The 16,508-nt window shown below is 56.2% G+C and overlaps 6 protein-coding genes across 6 annotated transcripts; 3 read left to right on the forward strand and 3 right to left on the reverse strand.

The window, feature by feature from the left end:
* Positions 1 to 30: 30 nt before the first annotated feature.
* Positions 31 to 2,521, reverse strand: CHGG_10910 (uncharacterized protein; the record flags this gene model as incomplete). The annotated part of the gene is made up of 3 exons (XM_001226176.1): positions 31 to 641; positions 715 to 2,227; positions 2,282 to 2,521. 3 exons carry the CDS (start codon positions 2,519 to 2,521, stop codon positions 31 to 33), a joined length of 2,364 nt encoding a protein of 787 aa, XP_001226177.1.
* Positions 2,522 to 3,951: 1,430 nt separating this feature from the next.
* Positions 3,952 to 5,455, forward strand: CHGG_10911 (uncharacterized protein; the record flags this gene model as incomplete). The annotated part of the gene is made up of 2 exons (XM_001226177.1): positions 3,952 to 4,296; positions 4,448 to 5,455. 2 exons carry the CDS (start codon positions 3,952 to 3,954, stop codon positions 5,453 to 5,455), a joined length of 1,353 nt encoding a protein of 450 aa, XP_001226178.1.
* A 1,317-nt stretch (positions 5,456 to 6,772) lies between these two features.
* Positions 6,773 to 7,655, forward strand: CHGG_10912 (uncharacterized protein; the record flags this gene model as incomplete). The annotated part of the gene is made up of 2 exons (XM_001226178.1): positions 6,773 to 6,851; positions 7,069 to 7,655. The coding sequence occupies 2 exons, from the start codon at positions 6,773 to 6,775 to the stop codon at positions 7,653 to 7,655; spliced, it is 666 nt and encodes a 221-aa protein (XP_001226179.1).
* Positions 7,656 to 8,340: 685 nt separating this feature from the next.
* Positions 8,341 to 8,928, reverse strand: CHGG_10913 (uncharacterized protein; the record flags this gene model as incomplete). The annotated part of the gene is made up of 1 exon (XM_001226179.1): positions 8,341 to 8,928. One exon carries the CDS (start codon positions 8,926 to 8,928, stop codon positions 8,341 to 8,343), a length of 588 nt encoding a protein of 195 aa, XP_001226180.1.
* A 732-nt stretch (positions 8,929 to 9,660) lies between these two features.
* On the reverse strand, positions 9,661 to 10,501 carry CHGG_10914 (uncharacterized protein; the record flags this gene model as incomplete). The annotated part of the gene is made up of 3 exons (XM_001226180.1): positions 9,661 to 9,861; positions 9,989 to 10,183; positions 10,250 to 10,501. 3 exons carry the CDS (start codon positions 10,499 to 10,501, stop codon positions 9,661 to 9,663), a joined length of 648 nt encoding a protein of 215 aa, XP_001226181.1.
* A 3,453-nt stretch (positions 10,502 to 13,954) lies between these two features.
* Positions 13,955 to 15,101, forward strand: CHGG_10915 (uncharacterized protein; the record flags this gene model as incomplete). Its single annotated transcript, XM_001226181.1, has 4 exons — positions 13,955 to 13,958; positions 14,076 to 14,623; positions 14,741 to 14,839; positions 14,937 to 15,101. The coding sequence occupies 4 exons, from the start codon at positions 13,955 to 13,957 to the stop codon at positions 15,099 to 15,101; spliced, it is 816 nt and encodes a 271-aa protein (XP_001226182.1).
* Between the last annotated feature and the right edge of the window lie 1,407 nt (positions 15,102 to 16,508).

The following is a 16,508-nucleotide window of genomic DNA, read 5'->3' on the forward strand; positions in this document are numbered from 1 at the left end:
TCTGCACGCCCTTCGAAACCACTTCCGGCACTATCTCTGTCCAGGCTCGGCGTGCCAACGGCCAAAGCAGCCCAGCCGCACCGGCTTCTCCCGAACCAAGATCCAGATCCAGAGAGGCTTACAGGGGCCCCCGTCCTCAGGAGGGGAAGGGGGGGTGGTGTTCGCGACATCATCCACATCACTCACCCCCTCAGCCGCTTGTGTCCCGCTAGCACCCTCACGTGGCTGCCTACCCGGCCACAACGACGAGTTGCCGACAAACGGCCAGGACTCGTCCCGCGCAGGGGAGTCCGCGGCCGGCTTCCCGCCACGCATGTAGGTATGGCTCTTCGCGTTCCGCCTCAGGCGCGGCGGCTGCACGCCAGCGCCAGCGCCAGCGGCACTGACACCGAGACCACCACCGACGCCGCCGCTCCCCCGGACCCAGCCCCTCGCGCGCGACGACGACGACGACGACGGGACCTTGAGCTCGAGGCGCTCGTCTTCATCCGACTGGTCGTCCTCGGCGTCCTGGAAGGGCTTCTTGTGGCGGGCAGCGACGAGCTGGATGCTGGCGCCCGACCCGCGGCGCCGGCCAAACACGATGCCCTCTGAAGGCGTGGCCTCGCCGGAGCTGGGGGGCTGCAGGACGCAGATGGCTCCTGAGGCCGGGCTCAGTTCGCCGAAGGGGGGCGCGCCCGCCGGGACCAAGGCCGCCGGCACCGCCGGGGCTACTGGGGACGTAGCGGAAGGGGATGGGCTTGTGCACGCCCATGGCCCGGCGCAGGTTGACCTGGCTCTGGCTGAAGACGACGCGGGCGCGCAGGGCGTGGACGGCCTGGTCGAGTGCGAGTTCGATGGCGAGGCGGTCGCGGATGCGGCTGAGCTTTGGCCAGGTCGCGCGCTCTCCTATGAGACAGTTGCGGAGCATGAAGTCGGGCGTGGGGTTCTTGAGCATGTAGGGGAGGTCGCTCAGGGCAATCTCCGGGAGGATGTTGATGTCGCCCGAGTACTTTTGGCTCACAACAGACAGCAGTTTGGTGAGTAGGTTGGGGAAAACACCCATCTCGGCCAAGAAATGCATGCGGTGAAGTCCTTCCTCCTTGGCGAAGGATGTCAGATCGTAGATCCACTGGTGACGGTCCGGCGCTCGGCTCTGTTTCAACTGCCCTGGCATGACGTGCTCATCCTTCGGGAGAAAGGGCACGACGTGCGGGTTGACTTGCGAGACGATGAAGTGGTTGACGTTGAACATTTCGGCGAGGCGCGTCATCGGGAGATCGTTGTCGACAGAGCCGTCGATGAACTGCTGCGGCGTAGGAGTCCAGGGGGAATGCTCCCCACTGGCTGGGTGCTTCATCAATAGGGGATGGCCCTGAAATATCATCGGCACGGAACAGGAGGCGGCAACAGCCGACCAGATTAGGACGTTGGGTGCGGTGATGTAGTTGAGGAGCCGTGGGACATCGTAGATGGACGCTGACGAGACGCAAATGTTGCAGATCCGGCGCGTCCTATTGTAAGCCTCCTGGAACGTTACGTCGCCGAGCCACTCTCGCATCACTCTTGTCAGGTTCGAAATGTCAGACCAGCTGCCCTTGGTCAAGAGGTTACGAAAGTGATCCGAGAGGGATTCATCTTTGCCCTCGAACACGCCCAGATCGCCGAACGGAAATGACCTGATCAGCGCCGGTACCTCGTCGTCCATGCGCGTGCACAAGACTGCGCAGACGATGGACCCCGCCGATGCGCCCGAGATGATGCGCGGGAGCAGCCGTTCCCGGAACAGCGTTTTGAGCACACCGATATGCGCCATGCCGAACGTGGCGCCACCACTCAAGAGCAGAGCGCTCCGGCCGAAACTTTGCCTGGCGTAGACCATCCCCTCCAACAGTTCTTTTGGATCCCGATCGTACCCAGAAGCCGTTTTCTCCACCAGGGTCCCAATGGTCTCAAGGGCCGAGTCGACATACCGCTCGATCAGTACCTTGGTACCAATGTAGGAGTGGCGGTAGAGATCCATATTTCCCATACCACCGGTGTTACGCGACAATTCGGTCCTGATCAAATACATCATGGCGCCGATATCGCAGTTGGTCCGGGCGGTGTCGAGGGCTTTTAGTTTGGCTCGAATTAAGTCGGGGTGGTAGTCGGGTTCGGCGGTCGTGTCGTTGAGCTTCCATTCGTCGTTGCCCTCGAGGTGATCGAGCTCGGTGGCAGCTTTTTCCCACTCATCAAGCGTGCTGGCCTGCGGTGGGATGATAAGTATATCGCTAGAGGGGAGAACAGCCATTGTACTTACTTGTGCCATGCGCGCCGCGAGTATCTGTTTCCGCTCCTCCCGCCACTTCTTCTCCTCACGCTCCGACACAGTGAGGCCATCCCGCCACGAGAGGGCGAGATCACCGGCGCTCTGGATAAACCGTGTCACACGGAATGAACCATGGCCGCGGGGTTGCCGTCTCCTCTCGGGCTTCGCATTATCGAAGGACTGTACGCTGGCTGGTGTACGGCGCGGTCCATGGACGAGGAGATCGGGCATAATCACGGGCGATAGTCATGAGGGGGCGTGGGAGTGGTAGCCCTCCTCCTACGGTGCCGAGTTGTCCAAGCCGCGAAAATTGTTGGTTGTTAAGAGAGAGGGCCCGACGAGAACTGAGGGCGCGAAGATAGGTTTGGCGCGTATCGTTTCCTTCGCGTTGGAGCTAGCCAGCGTATCTGGGGATTGGCGGGTTTGCGTTGCGATGCGCTGCTCGACAACTTTGGCTGTCTTTAGGAATAGAAAGAACAACAGAGTGACGGATGAAACTCGGGGATTCTCGAGTTCTTCTGTCTGATCAGCACCCCCAAAAAGGCCACCTGACGAAATCATGCCCCAGTGAAGACCCGCACTCACCAACTGGGCAATGGGAAGCGTGGGGCCCCCACTAGAGATCTCGGGGCGGTGACGGACAAGCACAAAGAAATCGTGGGGAAGGAGCGCGAGTGCCTTGATTGGTGGGCTGGCGGGGCAGCCGGTGGGGGAACCTGGGGTTGAGGGGAGAGCGGAATCAGACACGTCACCACCCAATGAGCGCGACTGTGCTCCGACCTGCAAACCGTGCTATCGATCGAGGTTCTTCAACAGACAACTGGAAACTCGAGTCATGTATACTTCGTACTACCACTCGTCCCAGCCATTTTAAGTCCCCGCATCCGAACTACCTAGCAGACCGCAAGTCGTTTAAACGGTGGAATGCAAAAACCCGACCCCTGCTCATTTTGCGTCATGAAACGAACCTGCCCCGAAGCGCCATAATGTTGCGAGTCAGTTGTGAGACTGAACCCCGAGAATCCTGTGTGCTTCCGGACTGGCCGGGTTTCTACTGTTAACCGAGGCGTCGTGCTAGTGATGGTCGGGCTACAAACCGGAGATGTCTGTCAGTTTCCAGGTTTGCAAGCACGTCAGTCTGCCTTCCCCCAAATCACTATCACATGTTGCGATTTCGAGGGCCAACCCGCCGGAATGTAACCCAGGGCAATGCGGAGAGCCATCCAGCCATCAGCTTGCCAGCCTCCAAACCCCAGACCAGACCCTCTGTAATTCTTGGCACCAGCCTTCGAGAAGTAATAAAAAAAAAAAAAGTAAAAAGACAGCGGGCGGTCAGGGAGAAAGGATAAAATGGATGGAAGTCGACCACCTTGCGAACAATGGTACAATGAGTGATTGGTTGGCAAAAGCCCAGTGTGTTTGGGGTTACTTAGGGTTAGTTAGGGTTAGATACTATCCACCGGCTGACGCCGCCCGCCAAGACTTCAAAGTCGAGCAACTTCTGACAGCAATCAGAATGAGTTTTGGAGGGCATACGCGTCCTTCCCCATGTCTTGCACTTTTTTCCAGTAAGGCTTGCAGCCGTCTGCTCGCCGCCTCCGGGCTGCAATCCGCTCGTTGATTGATACTTCCATGTGAGAGAGATGGGTGCAGTTGCAAACATGTCCGCAGATGAAGGAATCGAATTACCCCCACTCACCATGCAACCATTGCTCCCAACGCCGAGCTTGATCTTCACGGTGCCGAGTCTTCACGACGGGCTCCCGATTAATTGTCGCATATACCATCCGCGCTCGCTCGCTGCTTCTCCCGACGCGCCTCAGTGGTGTAAGCATGCCGCTATCATAGCACACCCCTACGCGCCCCTCGGCGGCTGCTACGATGATCCCATCGTCGATATCGTGGCCGGAACACTGCTGCACTTGGGCTTCCTCGTTGGCACCTTCAACTTCAGGTTCGGACCGTTTCCTACTTGGCAATGCCCGCCACTCAGTCGTCCTACAGTGGTCAGCTGATACCCGAACCGTTAGAGGCGCCCATGGCTCTGCTGGCAGGACATCATGGACAGCCAAGGCGGAGCGGGCTGACTACATGTCGGTCGTCGGGTTTGTTTCCCACTATGTGCACTTCCTTGACCCGTTTACAAGGGGTGTGCAGGGCAGATTTGGGAGCATGGGACGAGACGATCAGGGATTAGATGCGGTCGAGGAGGTCACGTCACCAATCCGCATCCGACCACCGACGCCAACACCGCCAGAGCCGTTCTCCAGACACACAGAACCGATCATGTTGCTCGGGGGCTACTCATACGGTTCCATGGTCACATCCCAACTTCCGGCCCTCGAGACCATACTCGGCTTCTTCAGCGCCCCGGAGTGCGGAACATCGGCCGCCGAGATCCGACTGCGTGCACAGCATTTGGCAGAGATGCAAAATACCGTGCTCGCCAGTGCGAGGGAGGCCGCCGCCGACCATCTCCGGCCGAAGTCGCCGCGGCGGCATGTTGGTTTGCGAGTCGGAGGGGACGAGGAAAGCCGCAGGAGCCATGAATCCCGTCGTTCTCGGTCGACAGAGTTTGAAGAGGCCATACGGCACGGCGTCGCGGAGCTCATGGCTAGGACCAGAAAGGGGCATAGGAGGTCGCACAGCGGACGCAGTCACACGCCACGAGATTCGGATGAACCAACTGGACGTGTCGCAACCCCCGATCATCTGCTGCCCGTGGCTCGCCGAACCGCATTTCTGCCAGCCTATTTGCTCGTTTCCCCGCTGCAAGGTGTCATTACGAGCCTAGCCACGATGTCCCTCACGCCGTTGCTGAGCATGTCCGGGGCGTGGGCCCGGTTCTCGGCGAAGGGCAACAACGCGACCATCCATTCCGACGCCTCAGAAACCGGCCCCCACGATGCTGCAACGCCGGCCGAGGCAGAGGAGAAGCTGGTGCACAACGCCACTCTGGCCGTCTATGGCGACCGTGACGGCTTTGTACCCGTCCGGAAGCTGCGGGACTGGGCATCGCGGTTGGAGGCCATCCCAGATTCCAAATTCCGAGCCCACGAAGTTTCTAGCGCGAACCATTTCTGGGCACAGGGCAATGTGGCGTCCACTTTACGAGACGCTGTCGCGATATTTGGGGGATCACTATTGAACGGCAAATTAGGTTAAATGTAGCAGGATAGGGCGTGTATACAGTGGGTGTCAACAAGCCTCGCCACATTTCCATCTTGGCACACACCCACATTACCACCCCCTTTTCCCCGTTCGAAAGCTTTAGGACATTTTTGGACAGCCAGTCAGAAGCGGACTGTGACGACAACGGCCGCGACGGTGATGTAATCACCGCGAGGTATGTTATCTGAAGTCTCGTTCAAGGCGTTACCGATGGCCGCCGCGTGCGGGTTCGCAAAGTGCGACAGCGGTCCCTAAAACTTTACCTTCTCGACTATTGTAGCTTTGCTCTTATGTATTGTGCTTTCGATTTGGAGTAGGTTTGATCTAGCTGTGGGCGTTGGCACTGGGGGTGGGTGGTTGTGCCGGTGGGCAGATGCCAAGGAAACGGGACCTAGATGATCAGACTTTTTGACTCCCACCTTACTAGTGCAAGTCTAGGTGGTCTAGATGAGCCGATGACATGATGATCGAGGCAGATTCTGCATGTCCATGGGACCAGCGTGAACAGCATGGCGCTTACAAGAGGCCCCTGCGATGGGACGAGCAAGTTATTGATAAGACTTCAACGGCTGCGGCTCTCAGCTGGCAGCTGGTTCTTTTTCGCTCCCACCCACGCTCTCTTCTCAGACACCCACACTCTCTTCCTGGAACACCTATACTTCAGTCTCTTTACACTCTCTTCTCAGAGCACCCACAATTTCTTCACACTCTCTTTTTAGAACACCACGCTGTCTTCTCAGAACACGTTCGTTTTTTCCCCAGCACCATCGCTTTCATCAAACCACACTCTCTTTCCATCTGGAAACCCCATAATGCAACACCCTGCCATTTGGAAGTTGAAGGCGTCGCCCTTTCGTCCACGAGCGGTGCCAACCCGCATAAATCCATCGCTCACCGGCCCACGACCGGTGTCACCGACACCAACCCCGTCTCCCACAGGCCCACAGGAAGTAGCAAGGTCACAGCGATTGCTCGCCGGCCTACAAGCGCTACAGACTTTACGAAACCTATCACCCACCGACCAACAAGCGGTGCTAGCACTGCAAAATATGTCGCCCTCCGCCCGACAAGCGGTGTTGGGCATAGAAGAGTCGTCACCGGCCAGCTCGCTGCCGTTACCCGCTACGCAAAAGCCGTCCCCCGCCTGCCGACATCAGCAGCCCGCCCCCACCATTGCCAGCTCGGGTCTTCAGCAACGTTACGCACGACCCCGAGTACCTCCAAGCGGTACAGCCTTACAACAGCGCCCTCCTGCCGCTCGAGCCTATGGACAACGTCGACAACTTCCGCTGGCTGATCAACAACTGCATCATGACGGTGCTGCAGCACGCCCCGTGCGTCGGACGCCACGTCGTTACCGAAAAGACCCTCCACTGCCGCTCCACCGACGGTACCCCGCTCGCGCTGCACCAGTTCATGGCCTCAATGCGCAAGGCGCAAAAAAACACCTCCCCGGCGGAGCCCGCTGTGCCTGACAAGCCTCCAGCCATCCTGTACCTACACGGCGGGGGGTTCATGGCCGGGTCGACGGAGGTCTTCCGCCACGAGGCCATGTGGTACATGTACGCCAAGCAGTCCCAGCTCGACGTCTTCGCTCGGGAGTACAGTACCGCCTCGCGCCGGAGCATCCGTTCCCGAAACCGGTGGGGGATGTGATCGGAGCCCTCCGCCATCTGCACCAGAACGCGGCGGCGCTCTCTATCAATCCGAGCCGTCTTGTGATCCTGGGCGTTCATGCTGTGGCACGCCGGCCCTTGCCGCGGCGATGCTGCTGCGGAACACGAAGCAGCCGCCTTTGGTTAAGGAGTTGGTGCTGGTGGCGCCATGGCTCGACGACAGGTCGAGGACGGAGGGTGTGGGACGGTTGCTGATATGGACGGCGGCGGTGAATGCCTGGGCGTGGGGCCTGTATATGGACAATGTTATGGCGCGGTACGGCAATGTGGAGGAGGTGGTGGCGCCGGGGAGAGCAGCGAACGTTGCGGGGCTGCCGAGGATGTATATCGACGCCGAGAAGTTTGATCACGCGCTTTGGGACTGCGCACGGTTTGTTCAGCGCGTGAAGGATGCCGGGGGTGAAGCTAGGTTGCGCATGTATAAGGGCGTGCCCCATGCCTTTGAATGGGAAGCTCCAACGGCCAAGGTGACGATGACAGCGATGAACAATCGGGTGGATGTTTTCCGGAATCTTTAGCGGGTCGGCGTGGGACAGATATGGAATCGTGCTCCGCGACAGTGTGTGTATTCGGAGCGGGGGATTTCTAACGGATCGAAATTTGAATGTACGGTTTTGGTTGGCTCTTTACGCCGTCGTGTATACTCGGGGGCATTAGATTTTCAGCGGATTGCATTGTTCTTGACACCGGCGTGTACATTCGGAAAAGGAATCTTCAACGCATTGTATGATTCTTTTACAACGGCGTGTGTACTCAGGAGCGGGGTATTGTCAACGGATTGAATTGGTATCGTCTTGGTCGGACATACCGGTGTGGTTGTATTTCGACGCTTCCAGACAAAGTTAGATACTTCTGTGGTGAAATGATTATTCTGTATCATCGCCTGCCCAAAACCGCCCAACTGAACGAGTCCCAAAATCAAACAGCCGCACCCTCTCCTAGATATTGCCCCTCACCTACCTACGTAAGGTAGGTACTCATGCCTATTCCACAACATTGTCCAGCCCCCCCTCCACCATCCCACACCTCACTCACGCATGCCTACTCCACGGCACCTCCAACGCGCCATCCTCCCACCCCGTGACGACCTGCACCTTCTGCGACCCGACAAACCGAAAATACACCGTCCACGACTTCCTCTTATACGGCCACGGGTCCCTCCCAAAAAACGCATTCGTCATCCTGACCTGCCCCCACCGCCCCTCAAAATGATTCGCCAGCACCGACAGCACCGCCGGCTCCTCCACCCTCTTCGGCCCAAACACCACCGCCAGGATATCCACCTCCCCGCCCGCCCCGGCCCTCCACCGGCCTCTCCAACACCCCATGAAAATACCTCTCCCCGCCCGCCCTCAACCCCGCCCGCTCCCTCGCCTGCTGCTGCCCCGTCATATGCCGATCAATCCGCACCATGCGCGACGCCGGCCCCGCGTCCTCCGCCACCACCAGCAGGCGCGCGTCCGTGCCCTGCGCGGCGTCGTCGTCGAAGCGGTAGAGGATGGTCAGGACCTTGAGGTGGCCCGGCGCGGGGTCCGGGCGGAGGGTCACGTTGAGCGTGCGCAGGTCGAGCGTGAGCCGGTCGCTGTCGCCGACGAGCTTTTGCAGGTCGGGGGTCACGACGACGCCGCCGAAGGTGGCGCCTAGGATTTGCAGGGCGTTGGGGCGGGGGGCGCGGATGGATTCTTCGTAGGAGGGGGTCGGTTCGAGGAAGGTGAGTTGTTCTTTGGCGTCGGAGGTGGATGGGGGGGTGCTGGACCAGGGGTCGAGTTCACGGAGGGAGAGGTTCGTCATTGTGGGGTTGGATTGGTTGGTTGAGAGTTGTGAGGGGTTGTTATATGATGGTAGGATGGGTGGATTGGAGAGGTTGAGTTGGAGATGCTAGGCTGAGAATGCTGGGTTGGTGGGGTGATGAGTTTTGGGGGCGAGGGTGTGAGTTGTCACGACCAAGGCGATGGAGTGAAGTTATGAAGATGGTGAGTGTCGAGGTGAGGTCCGAGCTGACCAGTCCTCATATTGATAAGGCGCGTGACGGTGGCAGAGGCTGCAGGTGGCGGGGGCGAACCCCGCCCTCTACTATTGGCATGTACCCCCCAGGGTCGTGGGAAGGAGCCGCTGGTACGGGTTTCGTTGCGCGGTGGTAAATGGACGTTTTGTTTTTCCGCAATACTCCACCCAGACGCCCATACCACGTCGATCGCCGCTGCAGGAAACCCCTTAGCTATATAAGGATTTTGAACGACAATACATAGAATAGAAGAATTGCAGGTCTCGGGGGAGAACTAAGGCCATCATCAGAAGCCAGTTGCCATGACCCAATCCCATGTCGTCCCGTAGTTCCAATACCTTCAACCCGAGCTCGGGGAAAAAAGTATGGGATTGAAGGCTAGCCGGGCCTCTAGAGCCGATAAGACGAGAACAGGGGCATTACAAGAGATACCCAACCGAAAAAACGTCTGGCATGCATGTAGGGAAAAAGACTCTGAGACAGAGAACCGTCGATACCTAAGTAATAGATAACTACTATCAAGCTCCTGTCGCGGCTTTCTGTGATTCCTTCTTGTCCGCGCTCTTGTGTGACTTGACTCTATGATAGAATATCATGAAAGTCGCCCCGCTCAGGGGTATAGCAACTGTGAAGTACAGCCACCAATACCTTGCCACAGAAAAGTCGCCAGTCATCCCATTGTCGAAGTCGAAGTGAAAGATCCCCATGCTGAAGAGAGTCTGGCAAGCAGCAAGTTAGCAGCGCTTCAATCAGCCTCCGTGGCCGCAGTAGCCGCGTGTCACACAAAACAACACTAGTTCCGGATCTTGATGACATAGTCGAAAGGCGTTTCCGGTAGGTACTTACGGCCACAAAAGTTGCAGGGAGGTACAGCATCGTCATGATGGCGATGATTTTCATGGCTTGGCTGTCGAGCTTGGTTGCCCGAGCAATTTTCCCCATGTTGAGGTTTTCCTCCCTCCCGTACTCTGCCAATCGTCCCATGTGAGTTGTATTTTCGCTGACAGCGCGATCGTTCTTCGAACTGGAAATGGCAGATAGCTAGTGGAATTCGTTAGACCATGTATTTTGAGGATTGGTTAGGGCATAATCGTCGGGGCATCATACCGTCGACAAGCAGGTGTCTACCATCCTTAAGCGCGATCTTAGCTTCTCCTTCACGCAACGCGCCGCTGATAGCGATGTCTTGAGATTTTTTTCGACTCGAGCGAACACGGCTTCCGGAATCTGAAGCAGCGTTTTGACCTCTCGATGTTCGTCAATGGCGTCGACCAAGATGCAACAGAGGCATTCGAAGCTCTCCAATTGGCGTGCTAACGAGGGAAGGAGCTGTCGAAGCTCTCGCGCCGCAGCTTTCATTTCTTCCTCGGCCTCCGTACCAGCGTCTTCGTTCAGGGATAGACAGAACGTCTCCTAATAGAGATACGGTCAGAGTCAGGCATACTGTGATGGAAAAGAAGCTCGTTTGGCCATACCCTTTTCCAGATCAAGTCCGATATTGATGTGTCTTCGAGGACCCAGGAATCTAAGATCGAGGATAAGTGAGAAGAAAGGAAAATGAACGGATCGGATTTGACATTAAAGCTGGAGGCTGCATCGCAGCACTTGACGAGCTTGAAATGTGCCTGGTCCCGGGAAGGGCTGAAGACGCTCATCTGCCGCGTCGCAAGGTTTACCTTGACATAAATTACTCGACTGTCTTCAATAAGCCACGATCCTCATGCCCATATGAAGACGGGTTTTTTTCGCCCTCTCCAAACTCGGGGCATGGAACTTTCCACTCCTGGTTCCAAGGTCACGTATGGAACCAGCGTCCAGAAGTCATCTAGGCGTTAGAACTTAATGATCAATAGCGGGTTGCGGGGAGAATTTTACCGTAGAAACCTCCCTGGGCCATCGATTTCCCTTTCAGGGTTGCTGAAGGTTCCATGTTGCACACAGCAGTTACCGGGCTTAGCCTATGCCCGAAACAAGGGACTCCTCCGAGGCGGACTTGTAACGGAAAGCTTGGGACAAACTCCAAGCTCTGCCACAGCTTGTCGAACTCATAGCTATCGTGGAACATATCCAAGGGACACGCCAGCATGCTTTCCAGACTTAGCATAACATATATAATGTCAAATGACTTGGCACAGGTGTTAACTCACAACAAGTGAATGTCCACGTCTTCCGATTTGAGCAACTCAAGGGAGTTGTGGAATGCCTGGAAAGGGTACACTCTATCAAAAATCCCTGTACGATCGCAAATTAGTGTTCTGTTCTCAAGAAACGGCGGGAGATATGTTGAGTTTCAAAGCTTAAACTAATCTCACGATTGCCTTGGAATGAATAGCCAGAATGGCGGAGGAACGGGCTGTCATCGAACAACGGTATAGCACTGAACTTGACAGGAATTATTTCTCGTGTTTTGAGGATTCAAGACCTCGTCCATATCTGGTGCGAAACAAGGGCTGGGGCCTAGGGAAACGCTGGTACTTTGGTCAATCATGTCAATCGAGTCGTCCGTATTCGCCGCGGCTCCTTCGAGCGTGCTAGTTTCGCCAGGCCCCATGGTATCATCGGAAATCGCTGTCAGCAATGCCGCGGCTTGTAGTGGACCTATCTCGGAATCCTCCAGCGGTATCGCTTCGTCCATATCCACCAAACCAGTCGAGGTCGGCGCGGAAGACGTAGCTCTAGGTGGGGGAGAGGTGGAAGGGGGGTTGAGCCCTGAAAGCTGCAAAAGCTCAACCAGCAGCTCTTGGGTCTCTGTGACGAACCTACTTCAAGACCCTGTCCTGTTAGGGTTCAGCTTCGGTTGAAGGTAATCTCTCAAGGGTGCTTAGGTTCGGTGCAGCCAAAAGGTGCACAACAAAGGCTTGTCTCAACAGTAGGCTCCCGTGCTTGTAGCGAACTGTAGTTGTGATTGCTAACTGGAGAACTCCCAGAGCTCTCCAGCACGAGTGACTATATACCTATCTAAGTCCTGTGTGCTCAGTGTGCTCAGTTGTACCCTCCAACTGAGCTCACTGAGCTCTTTCTCCCATTCCTGGGTCATGATTGGCTGGCTCCTACAAAGGTGCTCAGTGTGCTCAGTTGTACCCTCCTACTGAGCTCACTGAGCCACTCATGTGGGTTCCCTGATTGGTTTGTTTAGCGACTGGCCTGTGGTTCCGCCCGTCGGCATATCCGTGACAGTCTCATCTGGTGCTACTTCAGCAACGTCCACCGGACCGGTTGAAGCTGACGCGGAGGATAGGGCTCCGGGAGGAGGGGACGCAGAGGAGCCAAGATTCAAAAGGTGCGACGGTTCAACCGGGAACTCCTGCGCCTGATCGTGCGTTACTTTAGCGCTGTCCACCTGAATGGTTAAAGCTGACGTGCAGGATGGGGCTTCTTTCGGAGGGGACGTGGAGAGACCCAGGAGTGCTCGGGCCTCGTCCAATGTGTCGGGTGCTGTTTTCGGGACTGCCTGAGCTTCCACATGGCGTATATTCGGGCCTGGGTTCCATCGTGGGTAGGTGTGCCACCGTCTGCAGCTCTACTGTCATTTCTTGGATGTATCTCGATTGATGTGGTGTCCATGGTTGCCGTCATAACCCTTCGCCCCTAGTCGTAAGAGTCATATGGCTTTGGTCTGGTGTCAAGGGACGTAACCCAACAACATTAATTCCAATATTCGGAGTTCAAGAAGGCCTGCTGCTTCAGTGAACTTCAAGTGGTAGAGGGCTTGAAATGTATCCATGACAGATAACACCCTTTAGTCACGCGTTGCCCCGGTTTGGATTCTAGATTATGCCCAGCTTAAATTATGGAAGCAAGTTCTGGGCAACGAATTCTTGCAATTAACGACACTGCCCCTAGGCGCTGCTGCATTTGTGCTGGCGCTGCGCCTCAATTGCGACTTGGTGAAGTGTTCGCCGGGACTGCTGGTTGGTGGCCTCGCGTGGATGCACTGTTTGTCTCTGAACGCTGTGTAACTGTGCGACGCACCCACCAGAAATCTGTCAGCCAGCCCCAGGTATTTGACGGTAGACTCTTGCTGCCGATATGCCTTACTAAATTGCCTTCTGCGTTGCGATTCACAACGCATGATGGATGGAATGTTTTTGCCCCGGGGGAATTGACCTCGTCCAGGACTCCAGGCTCTGCCGCTCTGGCAAGTACCTATCTATTGTTACAGTTAAAACTTAGACCATGTTGTGGTAAGTTCGTATGGGTTTGGTATACACGATGGAGCTTGTTACGCAAGAAAGGGTGGTGACTTTTTTAGAACCCAAGATATAGGAAGGAAACAAAAACGAGGCAGTGGGAGATAATCAAGCGGGCGAGGCAAGGGTATGAGACAGCATAGTGGTCCGAGCGCGAAACTTGACCGGCCTAGTGGGTCGCACAGGGGGACCGGAGCAATCAGAATTCGGCAGGCCCGACCACTGGCACCGCACCTGTATTCCAAGTTGGAGTCGTTGGGGACGACGAAAGGGACGGGGTTTAATGATCTCATCCAGCGATTACGTGAGCTCCCTATCAACTAGTTAGGTACCTAAACTCTTTACCGTTTTGAGCCTGCTCACCGGCTCGTGAACCAAATCTACCGTCGTCCAAATGGAACTCCTCCAAATTGCGTTTCTCTTAGTCGTGGCGATGGTCCAGGTCGTGTTCGTCTGGCGACACACCCGATCACGGCCGGATGTAAAGCTTGATGATAAAAAGGAAAAGGCCGTCGGCCCGATAATGATGCCAGGCACCAATATCGAGCCCCTTCCCGACTTCGACTGGAAAACCACACCGCCCTTGAAACTGCGACCTTTCAAACCAACCTACAACATCACCATGGGTGGGTGCACGTTATCTTAATACCCCAAGTCCCGTCACGTCATCCAAAACACACCTCACACACGCACACAAACAAAACAAAACTAACCACCCCCCCCTCCTTCCCCCCAACCACCAGCCCTCCAAACCAGCACCCCCTCCTCCCTCATCCTCCTCGACACCAACTACCTCACCCGCATCACCGCCCGCCGCGCCCTGCTCACCACGCACCCCCGCACTGTGCTCGGCGTCCTCCGACCCGCCGGCCACGCCCCCGTCCACGAACTCTACACCTACCTCCTCGGCACCTACCTGCCCGCGCGCTACCCGACCCTGTTCCAGGTTACTACATCGCGCGATCCGTCGACGGCGCCGCATACCGTCCGTGTGGGGTTTCGTAATTGTGTGACGGGGCGGACGGCGCCGCTTTATCCCGGGCTGGCGGGGGCGGAGGAGATGTTGACGGTGTTGGGGGAGACGGTGGAGGATGATTTGTTTTTGTTGTTGCCGGAGGGTGTTGGGGGTGGGAAGGGTGGTGCACACCGGTTGGTGGCGTTCGTGTGCTGCCATCCGTCGGGGTTCGATCCGGTGGAGAAGCTGGGGAAGAGGTTGGCGGGAATTCATGAGCCGGTGCCGGGGTATGAGAAGATTGCGGGGAGTATGGAGAGGTATTTTGCGAGGTTGCAGGTGGGGAAGTGCGTAAAGAGAGTTAATGTTGGTTCTGTTTCTCTTTTATTTCCATTATGGTTGTCGTTTGAATTTGTGTCTTGCTATGGTTGTTGTGCTGACCGGCATTCAATGCAGTGGTCGATTCAAACGCATCCGCATCTTTTTGCCCCGAGTGGGAATCACATCCACTCGGGCGAGGAAGTCGACGAGGAGGCAGACATTGATATCGAAAAGGTGCGATTTCGGGTCGAGCTGCAGTCGTTGATGCGGCTGCCCAAGACGGGGGGCCATCTTGTTCAGCTTCAAAACATACATGTACTCATTGGATGAGATCAAGGAGGAAGGGCTCGGGCCAGAACTGGCAGACGCGATTGAAGGGCTGAAGGCGGGAAATGCGCCTGGCATGTGGAGATATAAAGGGGCCGTCAGATGGGGCACGGCTGTGTGCGAGTATCTGAGGGCTGAGGGCAAGAATGAGCGGCCAACTCTTGGTTGAAAACTTGAATGAGGTGACTTTCGGTCAAGGGCAATGTCGATGAAATGGTCACCTTGAAAGCAAGGCAGATTTATCACCCTGGGGGAGTGACGACCTAAACTTGCGCTGTGCTCGATCGTCAAGGACCATTTCATTTCTGTTCTCAGGCGAAGGGAACCGGAGTATTCGTGCAAATACCTCCCCACCTCATTACGTGTACCTAAATATCTTGCATTTTGAGTTCGTGGATCCATAGAGCAACAGCTAATCAAACGCTTGAAGGACGGATAAAAACAAATAATAGTGCCAAATAGCCCAAAACAACATCTAAACTCCCCAATAATTCCTAACTCCGGAGTCCAGGCTCAACCTTAACCCTGTGTCCGCATGCCGCGTGCCGCGAACCCTCCCCGGCCCCACCGGCTCAGCGACCCACTGTCAGCGCCGAGCCCCGAGGGGCAACAATCTTCCTGCCCAGGGCGAGCAGCGCCCGATTCTCGGATCATCCGAGGATCTGATAAGCCGATCCTCCGGTATAGTTAAGTGTCTTGACCGCACGAAAGCTTTTTGACAAACCTGAACTTGCGGTGTGGTTGTCCAAAGTCCGAGCCTAACTCCTGGTTCCCATTTTAATTTCCACGTTCTCAACCATTCGGGCATTTATTTATTATACGAACAAACCACCCGTGGAATCAACTTGACCGACTTAAAGTCCATCATTGCGCAACCTGCCGGAACATTAGGCTTATCAGATCACAGCACACAATCAAATAAATATGGCTGCGACACTTCGAAATATTGTGGTGGTCGGCGGCTCATACGTTGGACTGGTGCGTTGCCATGGCTGTGGTCGATAGCAAGGAAGCAAGTAAACAACTGACTTGCAACGCAGAGCGCCGCCAGAGAACTCGCCAACCTGCTTCCGGTAACACACCGCGTAAGTTTGGACCACCTCCCTCACGATGATGCCAAATCCAAGTCCAACTCGTCTAACCCACCCTCCCAGGTCCTCCTCGTCGAACCCCACAGCCACTTCCACCACCTATTCGCCTTTGTAAGCGCCCCCCCTCTCCCGTCCCAGCCACCTCATGCAGGATGCATCACAATGAGAGAAGTGCCAATCATCTGGGGGTCTCGCTCAGATGCGTTCTCTGCTCTATCCGGGATATAAGACGCAAAAGTCGTCAACAAACTCAATCCCTGCCACAATGTCTTCCCTGGGACGCCAGGAACGAACTGCTGAATAGGCTGCGGAGCTAAAGGCAGCTAGGAAGGCTGAGATTGAACGACGGGCTTCGTTGTTGAATCCACCGCTGACCGCTGAGGTCTTGCCCACACCCTTGCTTTTCGAGCAGCGACCCAAATCGTTGCCGAACTGGATGATGGGGCTTGGGAGCGACTCAAACCGGCGGTTGTTAGCCCAGCGAG

Source organism: Chaetomium globosum, genomic scaffold, assembly GCF_000143365.1.
Source record: "Chaetomium globosum CBS 148.51 scaffold_8 genomic scaffold, whole genome shotgun sequence".
Taxonomy (NCBI): domain Eukaryota; kingdom Fungi; phylum Ascomycota; class Sordariomycetes; order Sordariales; family Chaetomiaceae; genus Chaetomium; species Chaetomium globosum.